Source organism: Anolis sagrei, chromosome 1 (assembly GCF_037176765.1).
Source record: "Anolis sagrei isolate rAnoSag1 chromosome 1, rAnoSag1.mat, whole genome shotgun sequence".
Taxonomy (NCBI): domain Eukaryota; kingdom Metazoa; phylum Chordata; class Lepidosauria; order Squamata; family Dactyloidae; genus Anolis; species Anolis sagrei.
In genome coordinates, this window is record NC_090021.1 from 283,237,205 (window position 1) to 283,252,615 (window position 15,411).

Sequence of the window (15,411 nt, forward strand, 5' to 3'; positions counted from 1 at the left end):
CTTTCAGGAATACCTGTAATGGGGCATTTAATTAATTCGTTTTTACCAAGGGTGTCATTAGGATGCCCCAGTAAAAACCCAGACAGGTCTCAGTTTTAAGGCCTGTCTGGATGGGCCCTAAGATATTGTTGCAGTTCTCCAGGTCAGCCTCTGTTATGGAGGTTTTAGTTGATTTCTTCTTCCCTCACGCCCCACACAATGCAAACAAACACCACATCAAACCCACCCATATGAACTTCATTAGCCCACCCTAAGTGGTTTTCTTCTTCTAACAGTATGGAGGAATTACTGAGAGCAATCCAAGGGAATGGAAAACACATGTAAAAACCTAACTTAATTTTCTTAGAGCACAACTGCTTTCAAGTAAATTGCTTTTTTGTTGGGCTGGAATATAGTAAAAAAGAATGACAAGGATGCCTTCTGAAAACAATAGGCAATAAAAGGTGCTGCAAATCCCAACTAAATACCCACTCGCATCAATTGACATTTGTAGTTCCCATTATTTCATATGGCCTCTCACAGTGCTCCCATTATTTTCCAGTCATTTTTAATCACTACCTTTTCATACACCCTGTGGTTATGTTTCTTCCTCATTACCGTGGATGTCCTAGGTTATGGAGGAACAACAGGAGACTGTTAGAAAGAAACTCTTGGTTAAATTAAGTCTCTGTGTCCTCTATATAAGTGCGTGTGTATGTTTTGCTCTCTTACTTGTTTGGTGTTTGTTTGTTTGTTTGTTTGTTTTGCTTTGCTTTCTTATTTGTGAGAATATCTCCCCCCCCCCCAAAAGGCACAAAAATCAATTCCAAATAATATACAGTCAATCCTCCACATTTGCTGGGATTGAACTCCACCAACGATGGAATTGAACCAAACTTGGCACACAGGACTCCCATGTCCAACAGAAAACAATAGAAAGGTTTGGTGGGCATTGGCCTTGAGTTTTGGAGTTGTAGTTCACCTACATCCAGACAACACTGTGGACTCAAACAATGAAGGATCTAGATCAAACTTGACATTAATATTCCATATGCCCAAATATGAACACATATGGAGTTTGGGGGAAACAGACCTTGACATTTGGGAGTTGTAGTTACTGAGATTTATAGTTCACCTATCTGGGATTTATAGTTCACCAATCAAATAGCATTCTGATCCCCACCAAGGATAGAATTGGGCCAAACTTCCACACAGAACCGCCATGACCAACAGAAAATACTGTGTTTTCTGGTGGTCTTTAGCAACCCTCCTGACACCCCCTCACAACCCCTAGGAGTCCTGACCCCCAGGTTGAGAAATGCTACCTCAAGTCCATCCAGTGCAACTCCCTTCACCAGGGCAACATAACATAATCAAAGCCCTCCTGACAAAGTGCCATCCAGCCATAGATATAGACAGATATATATGATTCACACACACACATTATATGTATATGACAGATATGGTATCATAGATTTGAAAGGGCCTCCTAAAAAAGGACAATTATATATTGCATGTTCCAGAGTAGGCAAACCAAACAATCTCTCCATGAACACTAACAAAGAAACAACAAGAAATACAGTTTACCCACAAACTTAAAGAAATTACATATATTAGAAACCAGCACTTTCTCATTACTTTATTTTCCACATCACCAGACTGGGCCACAGCAATGCGTGGCAGGGGATGGCTAGTTTGGTGCAAAAGGTCATCTGATCTTGTGATACAGGAGGAGGACATTTTATGTGGATGAAAGAAGACAGTTTCCTTAATGGGATCTCTAAGGAGAATGTGATGGGTTATAGGAGCTGAAAAGATCATGCAGCTGCCCAGCAACACCTTTGGGTTTTCAGGAAAAGGTCAGCAGATAATTTTCACACATAAAAAGCTGCCTTATATGGACTGGCGGTAGCTCCCAAAGGTTTCAGAGAGGGAATATTTTCTGCCTGGCCATGAGATACCGATGATAGAATTTGGATTCTTACGCATGCAGATCATGAGCGTTACTCCTGGCGGTGGGCCATGAATACTTTCCAATAATCAGTGACTGTTCAGTAACAAGAATGCACCATGCTATGTGTATATATCAGAGAAAGATGTGATTATTCAGGAAAATATTGTTGCCTAGCATTGAGAAATGATTACCATGATGCCCTTTGTGTTTTTTTGTGCAAGAAAAAGAAGAAAGACGCATGTAAATAACAAAACTCAAATGATTAGGTTGTTAAACCACCAGTAATAAAATGGCTACTTGTATGAGAGCTAGTATCAGGAGTATTTCAGAAATCTGAATGGAGAGACAAGGAAGAAATCTAAAAGGAGAAGGGAAGAAGTAGGGGAAATGGATTGGGGCATTACCTCTACTCTAGTTATATACAAGACATAAGTTCCTAGGCTAGAGCATCCTTTTGCTCTGAAACTCCTTCTCAGGGATTCAGACCCTGGTGCTGTAATTGGTTAAACCCTTGTGCCAGCAGGATTGAAGACAGAAGGTCAGAGGTTTGAATCTGGGGAGACCATGGATGAGCTCCCTCTGTCAGCTCCAGTTCCCCATGTGGGGACATGAGAAAAGCCTCCCAAAAGGATGGTAAAACATCAAAAACATCCGAACACCCCCTCATCAACGTCCTTGCAGACAGCTGGTTCTCTTACACCAGAAGCGACTTGCAGTTTCTCAAGTATTTCCTGACATGAAAAAAAAATCCTCAAACTTGGGTGGTAATGATAAGATAAAAAAGTTAATGTGTTATTGATTGGTGTAATTCAGTATTTATATATATATATTTAGGCTTGGGTAACAACGGAAAAATTTGTTTCTAAACTCGTTTCGTTTTTAGGGGTCCATCGCGTTTCATTTTTTTAAAGAATTCCGAAATTTTCCTTTTAAAAAATTCGAAATATACGAAATTTCGTATAATTACGAATCGATTTGTTAATGGCGGACGCGATTGCGCAATATGCTAAAAAAAAACCTCCAAATGGGACAGGGGGAACTTCTGAAGCTTCCCTCTCCCTCTGTTGTTGACTGTTGGTGTGATAAAACAAACAACAACTATAAAACTTGCACCAGGCATGCGAAAATAATTACGAAATAATTACGAAATAATTACGAAATAATTACGAAACAATAACGAAACAATAACGAAATAAATTGAAAAAATTGTTTCAAATCTAATTTACTCCTCACACTATTCCTGCATGGCTCAATATTGGATCATAAGCTAATTTAAATACGAATTAATAACGAATTACGAAATTAACGAACAAAACCGCCCAAGCCTAATATTTTTATATAATTGATTACTTTTAAACAGTGGATTTTAATGTTGAGATAAATTATTTTAATGTTTATGTATGTGTATAATCTATACACCTGGAGCCCCAGGTGGTGTAGTGGGTTAAACTGCTGAGCTGTTGAACTTGTTGACCAAAAGGTCGCAGGTCGCATCTGGGGAGCGAGGTGAGCTCCCACTATTAGCCCCAGTTTCTGCCAACCTAGCAGTTCAAAAACATGCAAATGTGAGTAGATCAATAGGTACTGCTCTGGCGGGAAGTTAATGACGCTCCATGCAGTCATGCCGGCCAAATGACCTTGGAGGTGTCTACAGAAAACGTCGACTCTTCACCTTACAAATGGAAATGAGCACCAACCCCCAAAGTCGGACACAACTGGACTTAATGTCAGGGGAAAACCCTTACCTTAATATAATCTATTTATGTCCTGGCATTGAATGTTTGCCATTTGTATATTGAGCTCTGCCCTGAGTCCCCTTTGGGGTGAGAAGGATGGAATATAAATGTTTTAAATAAATAAACAAACAAACTCCATGGTTTAAGACAGCCTTTCCCAATTCAACAGTTCCCATATGTTCTGCATTACAAACATGGCCATGCCCTGCCATCAACCAGATCATGAGATTTCTAGTTGCACATCTGGATATTGCCAGATTGCAGAAAGGTAACAAACAGCACTACAAAAGAAATCCAACAGGGACACTAATATTTTTTCAATGAAGGGACAACAGTGCTAGCCAATTATTGAAAGGGGATATAACAACTCTTTCTACTCCACATGTACTGTCTTAAATGGCTTGCTTGAAGGGCAGGATGAAGAGGCGATAAACTGAGATATGAAAGGGTTAAGATTCTATGAAAGATGAGTATTTTTCAAAAAATGGATGTGAATAAATGGGTGGTACGCTTCGTGGCAATAAGACTAATAGAGCTCTATTTAACTCCCAAGCATCTGGCCGCATGCCCAACAAGACCTCACACATAAAGCACTAGCTCCTATTGTCTGAGAAAATGTTTTAGCTTATACTGACTTATCCCACATATTTTTTGGATTCCATTTGTATATTACAGAGGATAAAAGCAGTACACTCTTTTCTCATGGAAGCTATGGTTTTTAAATGTTAACATTATCTTTTGCTGAACAATCTATTGAACAAGAGCTTTTGCAAGTAGGCTCTTTTAAACATTGTATAGCTGAAAGAAAGAAAATGAAGGAAGGAAAGAAAAAAAGGAAGAAAAGATATGTGCTCTGTATTGCTCTGCGATTCAAAATACAATGTATTCTCTATGGTTGTTTATTAGGTAGCATTCATACATTAACTTTCTCCCTCCTTCTTCTCTGGAGGTGTAAACAGTTAATGACAACAGTCTCAAAATGGTTTTCTTCATCTGTTTCCACAAATATTTTTCTTCATTTGTGCCCTTTGCTTTCTGTTAGTGAAGCTGTGCTTCCTGGAAAAGCTTTCAAGACTATGGAATCAATCACGCTTTCTATACAGCTCCTAACAGTTTTAGCTTTGTCGTTTATCCTAGCAACCAGACTCGTTTCAGCCCGAGGTGAGGAGGAAATGATTATCGTACCAAAAGAAGGGTGAATTGTTCGGGGAAGGCCGCATTGGGGTACTTAGTGCATCACATTTTTACGTGACTATAAATAGGGTGGAAGAGCCTTCTTCCCCTGGATTCTTTGACTAGTTTAGCAAATTCTTGAGAATGACCCGAGCAGGTCAGCACTCCTGAGACAATTCAGGGCACTGACCTTATGCTTTAGTCCAGCATTGTCCAATCTACTGGGTTTTTGTCAATGAAAATCCAATTGGAAGAAGGTAATGCTGCCGATTGCTAAGAGATGGAGGGGGTCATTAATTGCTTCCCAACCTGGGAAGGCATTGAGGTAATGGAAAATCCTATTGTGGCCAATTTTGATTGCAAAAACCAAATCCCTCTTTCCAGTACAGCTGCTTTAATGAGCTTTGTATCTCTACCCTAGTTTTTGCTGTTACTTCTGGATGACTTTAAGTCATTTCCAATTTAGAGACCTAAGGCAAACCTGTAATGGGATTTTCTTGGCAAGATTTGTTCAAAGCAGATGAGCCATTACCTTCCTCTGAGGCCTGTGATGCATTTACACTGTAGAATTAATGTAGTTTGACAACACATTAACTGCCAAGGCTCAATGCTATAGAATCCTGGGATTCGTAGTTTGGTGAGGTACCAGCACTCTTTGGCAGAGAAGGTTAGACACTTTGCAAAACTGCAACTCTCATAATTCCACATGGCTATTAAAATGGTGTCAAACTGCATTGATTCTACAGTGTAGATACACCCTGAAGGGGTGTCTTATCCAAGATCACCCATAAGACCTTCATGGTTAAACAGAGATTCAAACTTTGTGCTCCTGGTATCCTGAAATATTAATCTATTTAGCCCCTGCCTTTCTTATGAGATGAGACCCAGTGTAGTTTATAATAAACTTTAAACAAAATACAATTAAAAACCTGATAGTAAACACTTAACCAAACCCTATGAGATTAGACAGCATATTAAAATACCAATAACATAAGACACTACTGCTCCATTATCTGAGTGGAGGCCACTAGGGGGCAACAGAGAGAGAAGGATAGCCCATTTTAGGGGGGGGGGAGTTGAAGGAGGAAAACCATTTTTCCCATTTTCGCTGGTTATTCCCCCTCCCCATATAATAAACGAGGATTGTTTCCATGAGAGGGACATGGGTGGGGGGAAATAACAGGAAAACAGGGGGAAATGGTTTTACTCCTTCAACCCCCCCCCCCTAAAATGAACTATCCTTCACTCTCTAGCATCCCCTAGCGGCCTCCTGCTGGATAATGGAACAGTACCTATAAAACTATAACATTGCTGTAAAAACTTAAGAGTAAAAGCCCTTCAAATGAGTCCCATTAGAACTCCATCTGTACACCTTGTTAATCTCCAAATGCTTCTTTAAATGGCAAAAGAAAGGCAGCAAAGGAATTTTACAGTCAAGGAACAAGCACCCAGAAGACTCTGCTATATGCCTTCGTCTGATGGGACTATGAGGATGATAGAACTGTGAGAAAGCCCTTCTTTAAAGCTCTTAAACCTCAGACACTATTCCAAGTTATGAGTTTTTTGGAATACAACTTTATATTGCCAGTTGGGGAATTACAGAAACTAATTTTTAAAAGCAACTTTCTAACATATGAGTTAAACAGAACTCTGGGTTAGTAATTAGTTTGCATGTTTAGCCAAAAATCCCTCTTCTTAAACATATCCTCAGCTCACTGCAAAAATATATTATTTGTTTGCCCCATTAGATCTTTTCCAAAGCTAAATCCAGCACTCAATGGTGTGTAGCAGCCTTGTGTAAGACTTGTGTGTTGTATTTTTAGATTATATATATATATATATATATATATATATATATATAATTTCTCTCCATCCAGAAGGAGAGTAGTTTTCAAAATTCATATTAGACTTCAATGTTTGCAAATTATATTGCCTAGATTTGGAGAAATGGAATGTGTCAATCACAATGCTAATTGGTTTATAGCTAGTTATTTCACTTGCTTATCTACATTTCAAAATATTTATCAATTTCCTCTCCATAATAAATGCAACAATCTAAACATTGCTGCATAGTCTCAACTGAAACCTCAGTATTTATGCACACTTCCGAAATATGGATATTGCTATGGCATAGCAGCATTAATATTGGACTCTAGATCCTAGGAAACAATGAGAATAAGACTCCTAATATCCTATTTGGAGAATAAATTAGATAACCAATAATTATGGTATGTATCACCATCTTCTGTGAGTAGGTCATGAGATATTTTTCTATTTTCTTGTAATTTCTACCAAACAACATATCAGTGTGTCTGTCTGTCTGTTTATAGCTCTATATCTAATTTATGATCAACCAAAATGGAAACTGAGGTAGGGATGTAATTTCAGTCCAATTTGTCAGCCACCTGGAGTCTTGGTTTTTGAGATAGTATTATTAAGTATATGTATATGAGTGCCAGTATGGTGGTGTTGTTTGAATGTGGGACTATGACTCTGGAATCCAGAGTTTGTATCCCTGGTTACCCATGGAAACCCATAGAGCGACCTAGGGCAGCTCAAACTCTCTCAGCCTCAGAGGAAGGCAAAAGCAAATGTTCTCTGCATAGATTTTGCCAAGAAAACCACATGAGAGGTTGGTCTTGGGGTCTCCATAAATTGGAAACGAAGTCACACAACAACAATATCTCTGTGTGTATATGTCTATCTCCTTCAAAGATCTCTTCCACACAAGACTAGCCCTGAGTTGTTATTTCTCTCTCTCTAGGCATCCAGGCCGCCACAGGCAGAGAGACCTGGCTTACGGGGTTTTGATGAGAAGGCTTATGTTTCTTCAAAGTTGCTAAAGGCTGGAGAAGACCCTTATCGGCAACATGCTTTCAATCAGTTAGAGAGTGACAAACTCAGCAGTGACCGGCCCATTCGTGACACCAGGCATTACAGGTATCCTTTTAAGCGATTGCGATCTACTATACAATCATCCTCTTACTGCATTATCTTTCCCAGTCTTTGAGCCATCAATGATCAGAGATTGAGAGAGAGAATGGAAAGTGACTTTTCCAAGTAAAATTCCAAAGGCTTTTTATATCTAATGCATGCATTTTTTTCAAATGCATTTTTTAATGGCAAGGCATTACAGGGAAGCAGGCACTTAAAAAATCTGAGCAAGTCTTCAGAAACACTTTGATTTAATTGGATAGAGACAGATGGTTTCTTTTTCTTCTTCCTCTTTTTTTAAGAATTTTCTTTTTTATGTCAGGAGCAACTTGAGAAATTGTCTATCTCCTTCATGGGGAGCTGGAGCTGACAGAGGGAGCTCATCCACACTCTCCCTGGATTTGAACCTGTGACCTGTCGGTCTTCAGTTCTGCCGGCATAAGAGTTTAACCCATTGTGCCACCAAGGGTTCCTTTTTAGAATAAGAGAACCTCAAAGACATATTGGGCTGGATCTACACTGACAAATAATGCAGTTTGAACTGCATTGAGCTGCATGATATAGATTTACACTGACCATATAATGTATTGTGAAGCCTTAACTTAAGAGCTCTTAATTCAAAATCTCTAACCTCAGAGCAAATTTTATCATTGGAATGCATTGAAATGCTATTAGTCGGTTCTGCCCCCCCCCCCCATTTTTGTTGTTACATGTTTTTAAATACAAAAATGTACTTTATAAATATCAAATAATGTATTCATGTACATTCACATGGAACAATAAAAAAGAAAGATCAACTTTAAAATGGTAGAAGCACAAAGTCTGGCAAGGTAGCACAAAGCACAAAGTGAAGAGGCAGAAGCATCATTTTCTTCATACTCATTCCAACCTCCCTCCCTTACTCTTTCTCCTTCTCTCTCTTCATGAAGCCAAACATACTTTCACAACCCTATATTGGGAATCCCTGCCAAAGCTACTGCTCATCAGTCACAATGTGAGTTAGTCCAGGGTCATACACACTAATCAGTTCAACAGAGGCAAAGCACAGGAATAGTCAGAGTGCAATCCAGGTTCAAGCCAAGCAGTATCAACAAATCTGAACTGTCTTCCAAAGCATAGTCAATCCAACAAGAATCAAGGTTCAAGGCAAGCGTAGTCAATCCAACAAGAATCAAGTCCAAGGCAAGATTTCAAATTCAGGGATTCTGGTTGTACAATTCAACAAAAGTTACTCCCATCACAGAACCAGTCCAGCCTTCAGCTCTTTATGCCGCTTGCCCAAGTGCTTTCACTTGTTGACTATCTGCTAAGCCAACTGATGAGATCTTCTCAGCTGAATTCTCTAGGTCCTCAACTGCAGCTGGGATATTTAACTCTGGCTCTTCCATTTACAGTTCCTGACCTTGCCATGGCTCAGCCTTATTCTCTTGAGGCTTCTGAATTACCTCTGCAGAGCTCGTATTTCCAGGATCAGGTTGTTGCTCCAACTCTGCTGCAGACTTAGATACCGGGCAGAGAGGCCTTTCATTGTCATCTTCAGCACTATCCTAGCACATACCAGGAATAAAAAGCATACACAATCAATTAACCTGAAGTTCTTCAAAGCGAATTAGAGCAAAGCAGACAGGAGTCTCCCAAAGTGAACAAGAGCACGAGGCACGGAGGCTTTTCCCTTGAAGCCCTAAAGCCCTATACTCTCCCATTAGTGCTCCCTCTGCTAAATCCAAAATGCTGTTCTTATGTCAAAGTGAAACCAGGGCCAAGTGACAGTTCTTAACCCAAAATGCTCTGAAGTTGGGATACTCTTAAGTAGAAGTTCTACAGGAGTTCAAACTGCATTATTTGGCAGTATAGATCCATAATAAGGCTGGGTTCATACTGTAGAATTAATGCAATTTGACACCGCTTTAAGCTATGGAATCCTAGGAATTCTAATTTGGTGCTAAAGACCTTGTGAAACTACAATTACTGTGATTCCATATCATTGAGCCATGACAGTTAAAGTGGTATCAAAGTACATCAATTCTACATTGTAGAATCACCATAAAACAGTTATTACGCAACCAGCTTTCACTGATTGCAATCTACTTCCTCAGACACATGAGTTATTATTCTGCAATGCAAATTAATATATAAACACACATGAGTAGGGGCAATGTGGGTGAAATTGAGGGAAATGAGTTCCAGAAAGTACAGATGTTGCTAATTATCTTGTTATTTATTATTTTCTTTTCTTTTATCCGCTCTTTTCCCCAATAAAGGGAATCAAGGGACTTATTATCAATGGCTCATTAAAAAGCAGTTGTTGGATAATAAAAAAATTGAATCTTACACAACACCAGCCATTTTTGAACAAAGAAATTACAAAGGCAGATTTCATTGTGACACAGCTAAATTGTGTCCCAATGAAAGGTTAAACTCTTATCTGTTGGGGCCTGAGTGGAGAGAAAAGCTTGCCACTTCTGTGGTACAAGTCCAGACTTGAGTGCTCAATTATCTTTTTGTAAATAAATCACTACTACTACCACCACCACTGGCCAATGAGGAATGGGTAATAATGACTATGAGTAAGGTTATACCCTCTATTTCATGCTTCTGTTACTTTCATTTTGCATCTATGTATTTGTTGAAGGCTCTGCACACAAAATATTCTTTCCTTGCAGAAAATGTTGCTTTCTAGGCAAACATACCATGTGCTAGTTTTGTGCAGCGTAAGCTCTGAAATACAAATAGCCTTCAAAAACTGTAGTTTTCAAAGATGTTTTTGCAGCAGGAAGAAAATTGCTTTAAAAACTACTAATTGCTTCCCCTCAAGAACAAAATTAGCAAAGAATTACATCTTTAGCCTGTGTATTTCCAAAATAATTTGGATATATTCTTAAAGCAATGGAATTTTTGACTTGCTCTGTGAAATCTCTGCAATTTGTCAGCTTGATTAGTTCAGCTACATGATGTATTAATAGAATCTATTCTTCTATTATGGAGTCTTCTGAAGATTTCCCTCTCCATCTCTACATCTGTTAATAACTTCATTGCCAATTTCATAGTGTGATTTTTCCATTATTTGTTTTAAAATATCCAGGCAATATTACTGATGGGACAGGGCATGCAGCAAATTATAGAAGCATATTTCAAATTATATTAAAAACAGATTTCTAATACTTGCATTGTGCCTTGACCACCAACAGTGGAACAAATTTGATCCATGGTGTTCCACATGTCTTGCAATTAATGCTTACATTATGATACATTGTTTTGAACATGATATATAACAATAGCATAGAATATCTGCATTCTTGTAGAGCAATAGAGCGAGAAACCATTGGTTTTAATATAAAACATGTTTATTTATTAAATCTATATCCCACCTTCTGCCAAAATAAAATGTTATTGTACTATTAAAACATAAAAGCTGTGATTGTGATGGATTAGCATCAGCAGTTAAATGAACATCTACTTAAAATATACCAAGATACAATAAATAAACAGCATCCATCACTTACTGTATACTTGGTTGTTGTTGTGAGTCTTCAGGTTATTTCTGACATATGGCAACCCTAAAATTAATCTATCACAGGCTTTTCTTGGCAAGATTTGTTCAGAAGGTTGAGGTTTTGACTTGCCCAGGGTGGTAGGTTTCTATGGCTGAGCAGGAATTCAAACTCTGGTCTCCAGAATTATACTTCAGTGCTTAAACCACTACACTATTAACAAATAAATTATCTTCAAAGTAGAATCATTACCTGAATAAGAATATCTCTCTGATCCTAAATAATATGGGCTGTATCAGTCACAACTAGCGCTTTGAACTGTGGCCGGGTGGATTCTTATAATCCAATCCACCTTCTAACACTACAGCATTTTGGGTCAACCTGGTGTCAGAGTGAATCAAAGGGCTGGTAATTATTCAGAGGAGCCTGATCAGTTGTTCTTCTACCATAGTTCTTGCGTAGTAAAACAATGGAACTCTTTTGAGCAGGGGTCCTTAAACCTTTTAAGCAGAGGGCTGGTTCATGGAGCCCAAACTGTAGTTTGAAAAAATATGAATGAATTCCTGTGCAAACTGAACATTAGAGTTGTGAGCAGATCAATTTTTCTTCATTACAGCCATTCTTTTGTTACTTTCATTACCTTTGGGAGCACGTAATGGGAAATTGCCTCCCAGTACGAAAATCAGCTTGACATGAAAACAAGTGGGAGCTGATTCTAGCTTCTCGCTTGTTTTTGTGAGCAGTCTCCTTGCCTTGGAAAGAGTGCATGTGTGGTGTGCAGGCCTAGAAAGTGTGCATGCCTGCCTACAGCCAAGCCCCTCTTCTGAAACAGAACTTACCTTGGAAAGTGTATGTGTGTCGCATGCAGGCCCAGAAAGTGCACATGCCTGCATCCAAGAGCCTTTTCTGAAACAGAATTTGCCTTCTTGCCTTGGAAAGAATACATGTGTGGCATGCAGGCCCAGAAAGCATGTGCAACTGCCTGTGCCTGCAATCAAGTGCCTCCTCTGAAACAGAACTTGCCTCCTTGACTAGGAAAGAGTGTGTGTGTGGTGTGCAGGCCAGAAAGCATGCTTGCAGCCAAGTGCCTCACCTCTAGAGTAGAGAAACAACTAAGAAGCCTCCTTAAAGTGTGTGCCTTCCTGCAGCCAAATGTCTCCTGTAGAGAGTAAGAAACAGAACTTGCTTCCTGGCTTTGGAAAGGATGCATGTGTGGCGCGCAGGCCCAGAAAGCGTTCATGCCTGCCTGCAACTGCACATCTTCTCCTTTAGCTTAAATGACTAAAATGATGGGGAGGGGAGAATAGGAAGCGCCCCCCCTCCCCATAATGGACCAATAGAAAATTGATGTTTTGCACCCCAGAGAAAAAACAGATATTTGCTCTCCTGATTTAGGGATTCTCCCAAAAAACAGATCGGGGGCCCCACCAAAAGCCGGAACACGAAATGGGTCAAGGTTTACCCGGATTGCACAAGCCTACTGCACATACCTTGTTTGTAGTGCCAAAAAACCCATTAAAGAACAAAACAATATTTAAAATGAAGAACAATTTTAACCAACTTAAACCTACCGGTATTTCAATGGAAAGTGTGGGCCTGCTTTTGGCTGATGAGATTGTCAGGTTAACTAGGATTAGTCTAAAGTTTAGGGCGGGGGTTGGTAAATGACCCTCATTGGGCACATAGGTCATGGTTAAGCATCCCTTCTTTGGAGAATTCACTAGTTCTATCTCACTTCAGTGAGATGGGGATGGAGCATCCTCCTTGTGGTGTCAAGCCCTCCAACATTTCAAAGATCTAAACTTTGAAATGTGTATCTGAGCAACATTACAGGATGATCAGGGTAGCAGAAGTTATGAACGGGGAAGAACACATAGGCCAGGAAAGACTGCTGTAATTTGCTTTTGTCTGAGTCTACAGGACCAGATTCCACCTTCTTCTCTCCCACCCTGATGAATTCATCCCATTCAAACTAATTTTGTACTTTGAATTCAATTTGTACCAGTTGAGGTAACATGAAAACAAAGGAGAAAATGGGAGGAGGATAGAGAAAATAGGATATTTTACAACTTGCTGAGAATGTGGAACAACAGAGGATTAATTGAGACTCCTTTTCCAGATTGAAACATGGGGGAGTCCTGGCAATACATCATTCTTCCTCCACCTCTGCCTCAGGAGCCATGAGAGGGGCAGTTCTGAACAGAGACCATAAAAGGAAGCCTTAGTATCTGTGAAGAGTCCTATGCAACTTCAGCACCCCCTCCCCCTCTGAATCATCATAGAGCAGTGGTTCTCAACCTGTGGATCCCCAGGTGTTTTGGCCTACAACTCCCAGAAATCCCAGCCAGTTTACCAGCTGTTAGGATTTCTGGGAATTGAAGGCCAGAACACCTGGGGACCCACAGGTTGAGAACCACTGCCATAGGGAGTCTCCAAGAAGAGATTGCTAGGTAATTCAGCAGCAAAATCTTTTCTTTTTTACCACCAGATACACATCTTCTAAACAGGAAAACTGCTGGATTTGACACAGACTGGGTTTCTCTTTATTCCATAATTTTGAATTCTTCCATAACATTTACATCTGTTTTCTATTTCCCACTGGTGTTGTATCATTGAATGGCAGGAGTATTGTTTCTGGTTACTATCTAGTGTAGGCTATTTGGCTTTGTCTTTTGCAGTTCTCCATTTTTGCAATTTCCTAGCAACTAGCATAATTGCCAACATAAACATGGAGAAGATCCAAAGCTGTACTCTCTCCACATACTTTCCATGCCTTCTTATTGGCTTATTGCATACAGAGAACCCTTCTGTGGACATCCTCACATTTAGTTGGACAGTGCCTCTGGGACCACTGTTCTTACTATGTTCTCCTTTGCCTTGCAGAGACCAAAAAGAACTGCTGTTATTACTGTTGTTCTTCTTCTCATCACACTAGAGAAAAAAATCCACTTGAAATCCGGATTCTGCCTCCTGCAGAATTCTGGAGTTTGTAATTTAGTAAGGCTGTTAAAAGCTCCTCCCTAAACTACAAACCCCAGAATTCTGCAGTAGGTGGAACCTGGATTTTAAATGGATTTTTTCTCTAGTGTAATGAAGCATGAGCACATTTCCCAAAAGTTTGGTTTAATTGTGGGGCATTCTTATTGGGAAAGCTCCATGAATATGACTAAACCAACCTGGAAGCTTAAATGGATGGTTAAGAGAATAACCACTTCTCATGATGCAAGTCCAGGCCCATCAGATTTTGTTATCATTGGGTTTAAAGCAGCTTTTTCTTTCAAGCATATGTACTATAAAGCCCACACTGGCTAGAATGTTTCTTTGTTTGAAATGTATGTCCTTAGCTAAGTGGTTATACATGTTAGTTAGGGTGAAAATAAAAGTATTTGTTGAACCATAACAACTGAAGAACTTTTGTTTGGCATTTGTCTTTGTGGACAGCAGCCCAGTTCATCAAAAACTTATGCCAAATCAAACTTATTAGTCTATATTATGCCATTGGACTGCTGCTATTTTCCCCCTTTTTCCTACTTTTAGTTTCTGCTTAGCTTCCTGTTAGCTCATGGTAGGGATATTTGCATTTCTTCTTGTTGGGTAACCTGACACTAAGCTTTGCTCTTGTTATTTTCTCTTAAACCTTCCATTAGTACATTTATTCCAAAATTCCACAGGATAGTATCAAATTATCTCTGCCTTTTCATGGAATGGCCTCCAACAGGTAGAAACTATAGCTTCCTAGTTTGAGTAGAATAGAAACTGGAAACTATGTCAATAATTATGGTTGATTAGACTTTCTGGATTATTGTTTCCACCACAAAGGGAGGGGAAAAAAGGACTGAATGCCTATGAAAATGGTTTGTGTTGAAGAGGACCAGTGTAAAAAGAGGACATATGACATCTGGCACTTTCCAAGGACAGATTTAAATACAATAGTGCACACACACAGGCTTATTAAGCTGAGATATGATCATCTGAACTGGGTCATTGTATTTCCAGTTCAGATGTTTTATGAGTTTTTAAGCAGTACACAAATCTTGGATTTTATTTTAAATTGATTTTTGTTCACCCTCTCTTTTTGCTATAGAATATTATATGGCCAACTAAAATAAAATCAAGAAAGCATGAAAAATCCATGCCTTTCTTC

General features: G+C 39.3%; 1 protein-coding gene across 1 annotated transcript in view; it reads left to right on the plus strand.

Moving 5' to 3' along the window:
• GALNT16 (polypeptide N-acetylgalactosaminyltransferase 16) overlaps positions 1–15,411 on the plus strand; it is a 255,113-nt gene that overhangs the window by 124,925 nt on the left and 114,777 nt on the right. Inside the window, exon 2 of the mRNA XM_060762047.2 lies at positions 7,607–7,782. Within this exon, the coding sequence (XP_060618030.2) occupies positions 7,607–7,782 (176 nt within the window). The remainder of the gene's footprint in view (positions 1–7,606; positions 7,783–15,411) is intronic.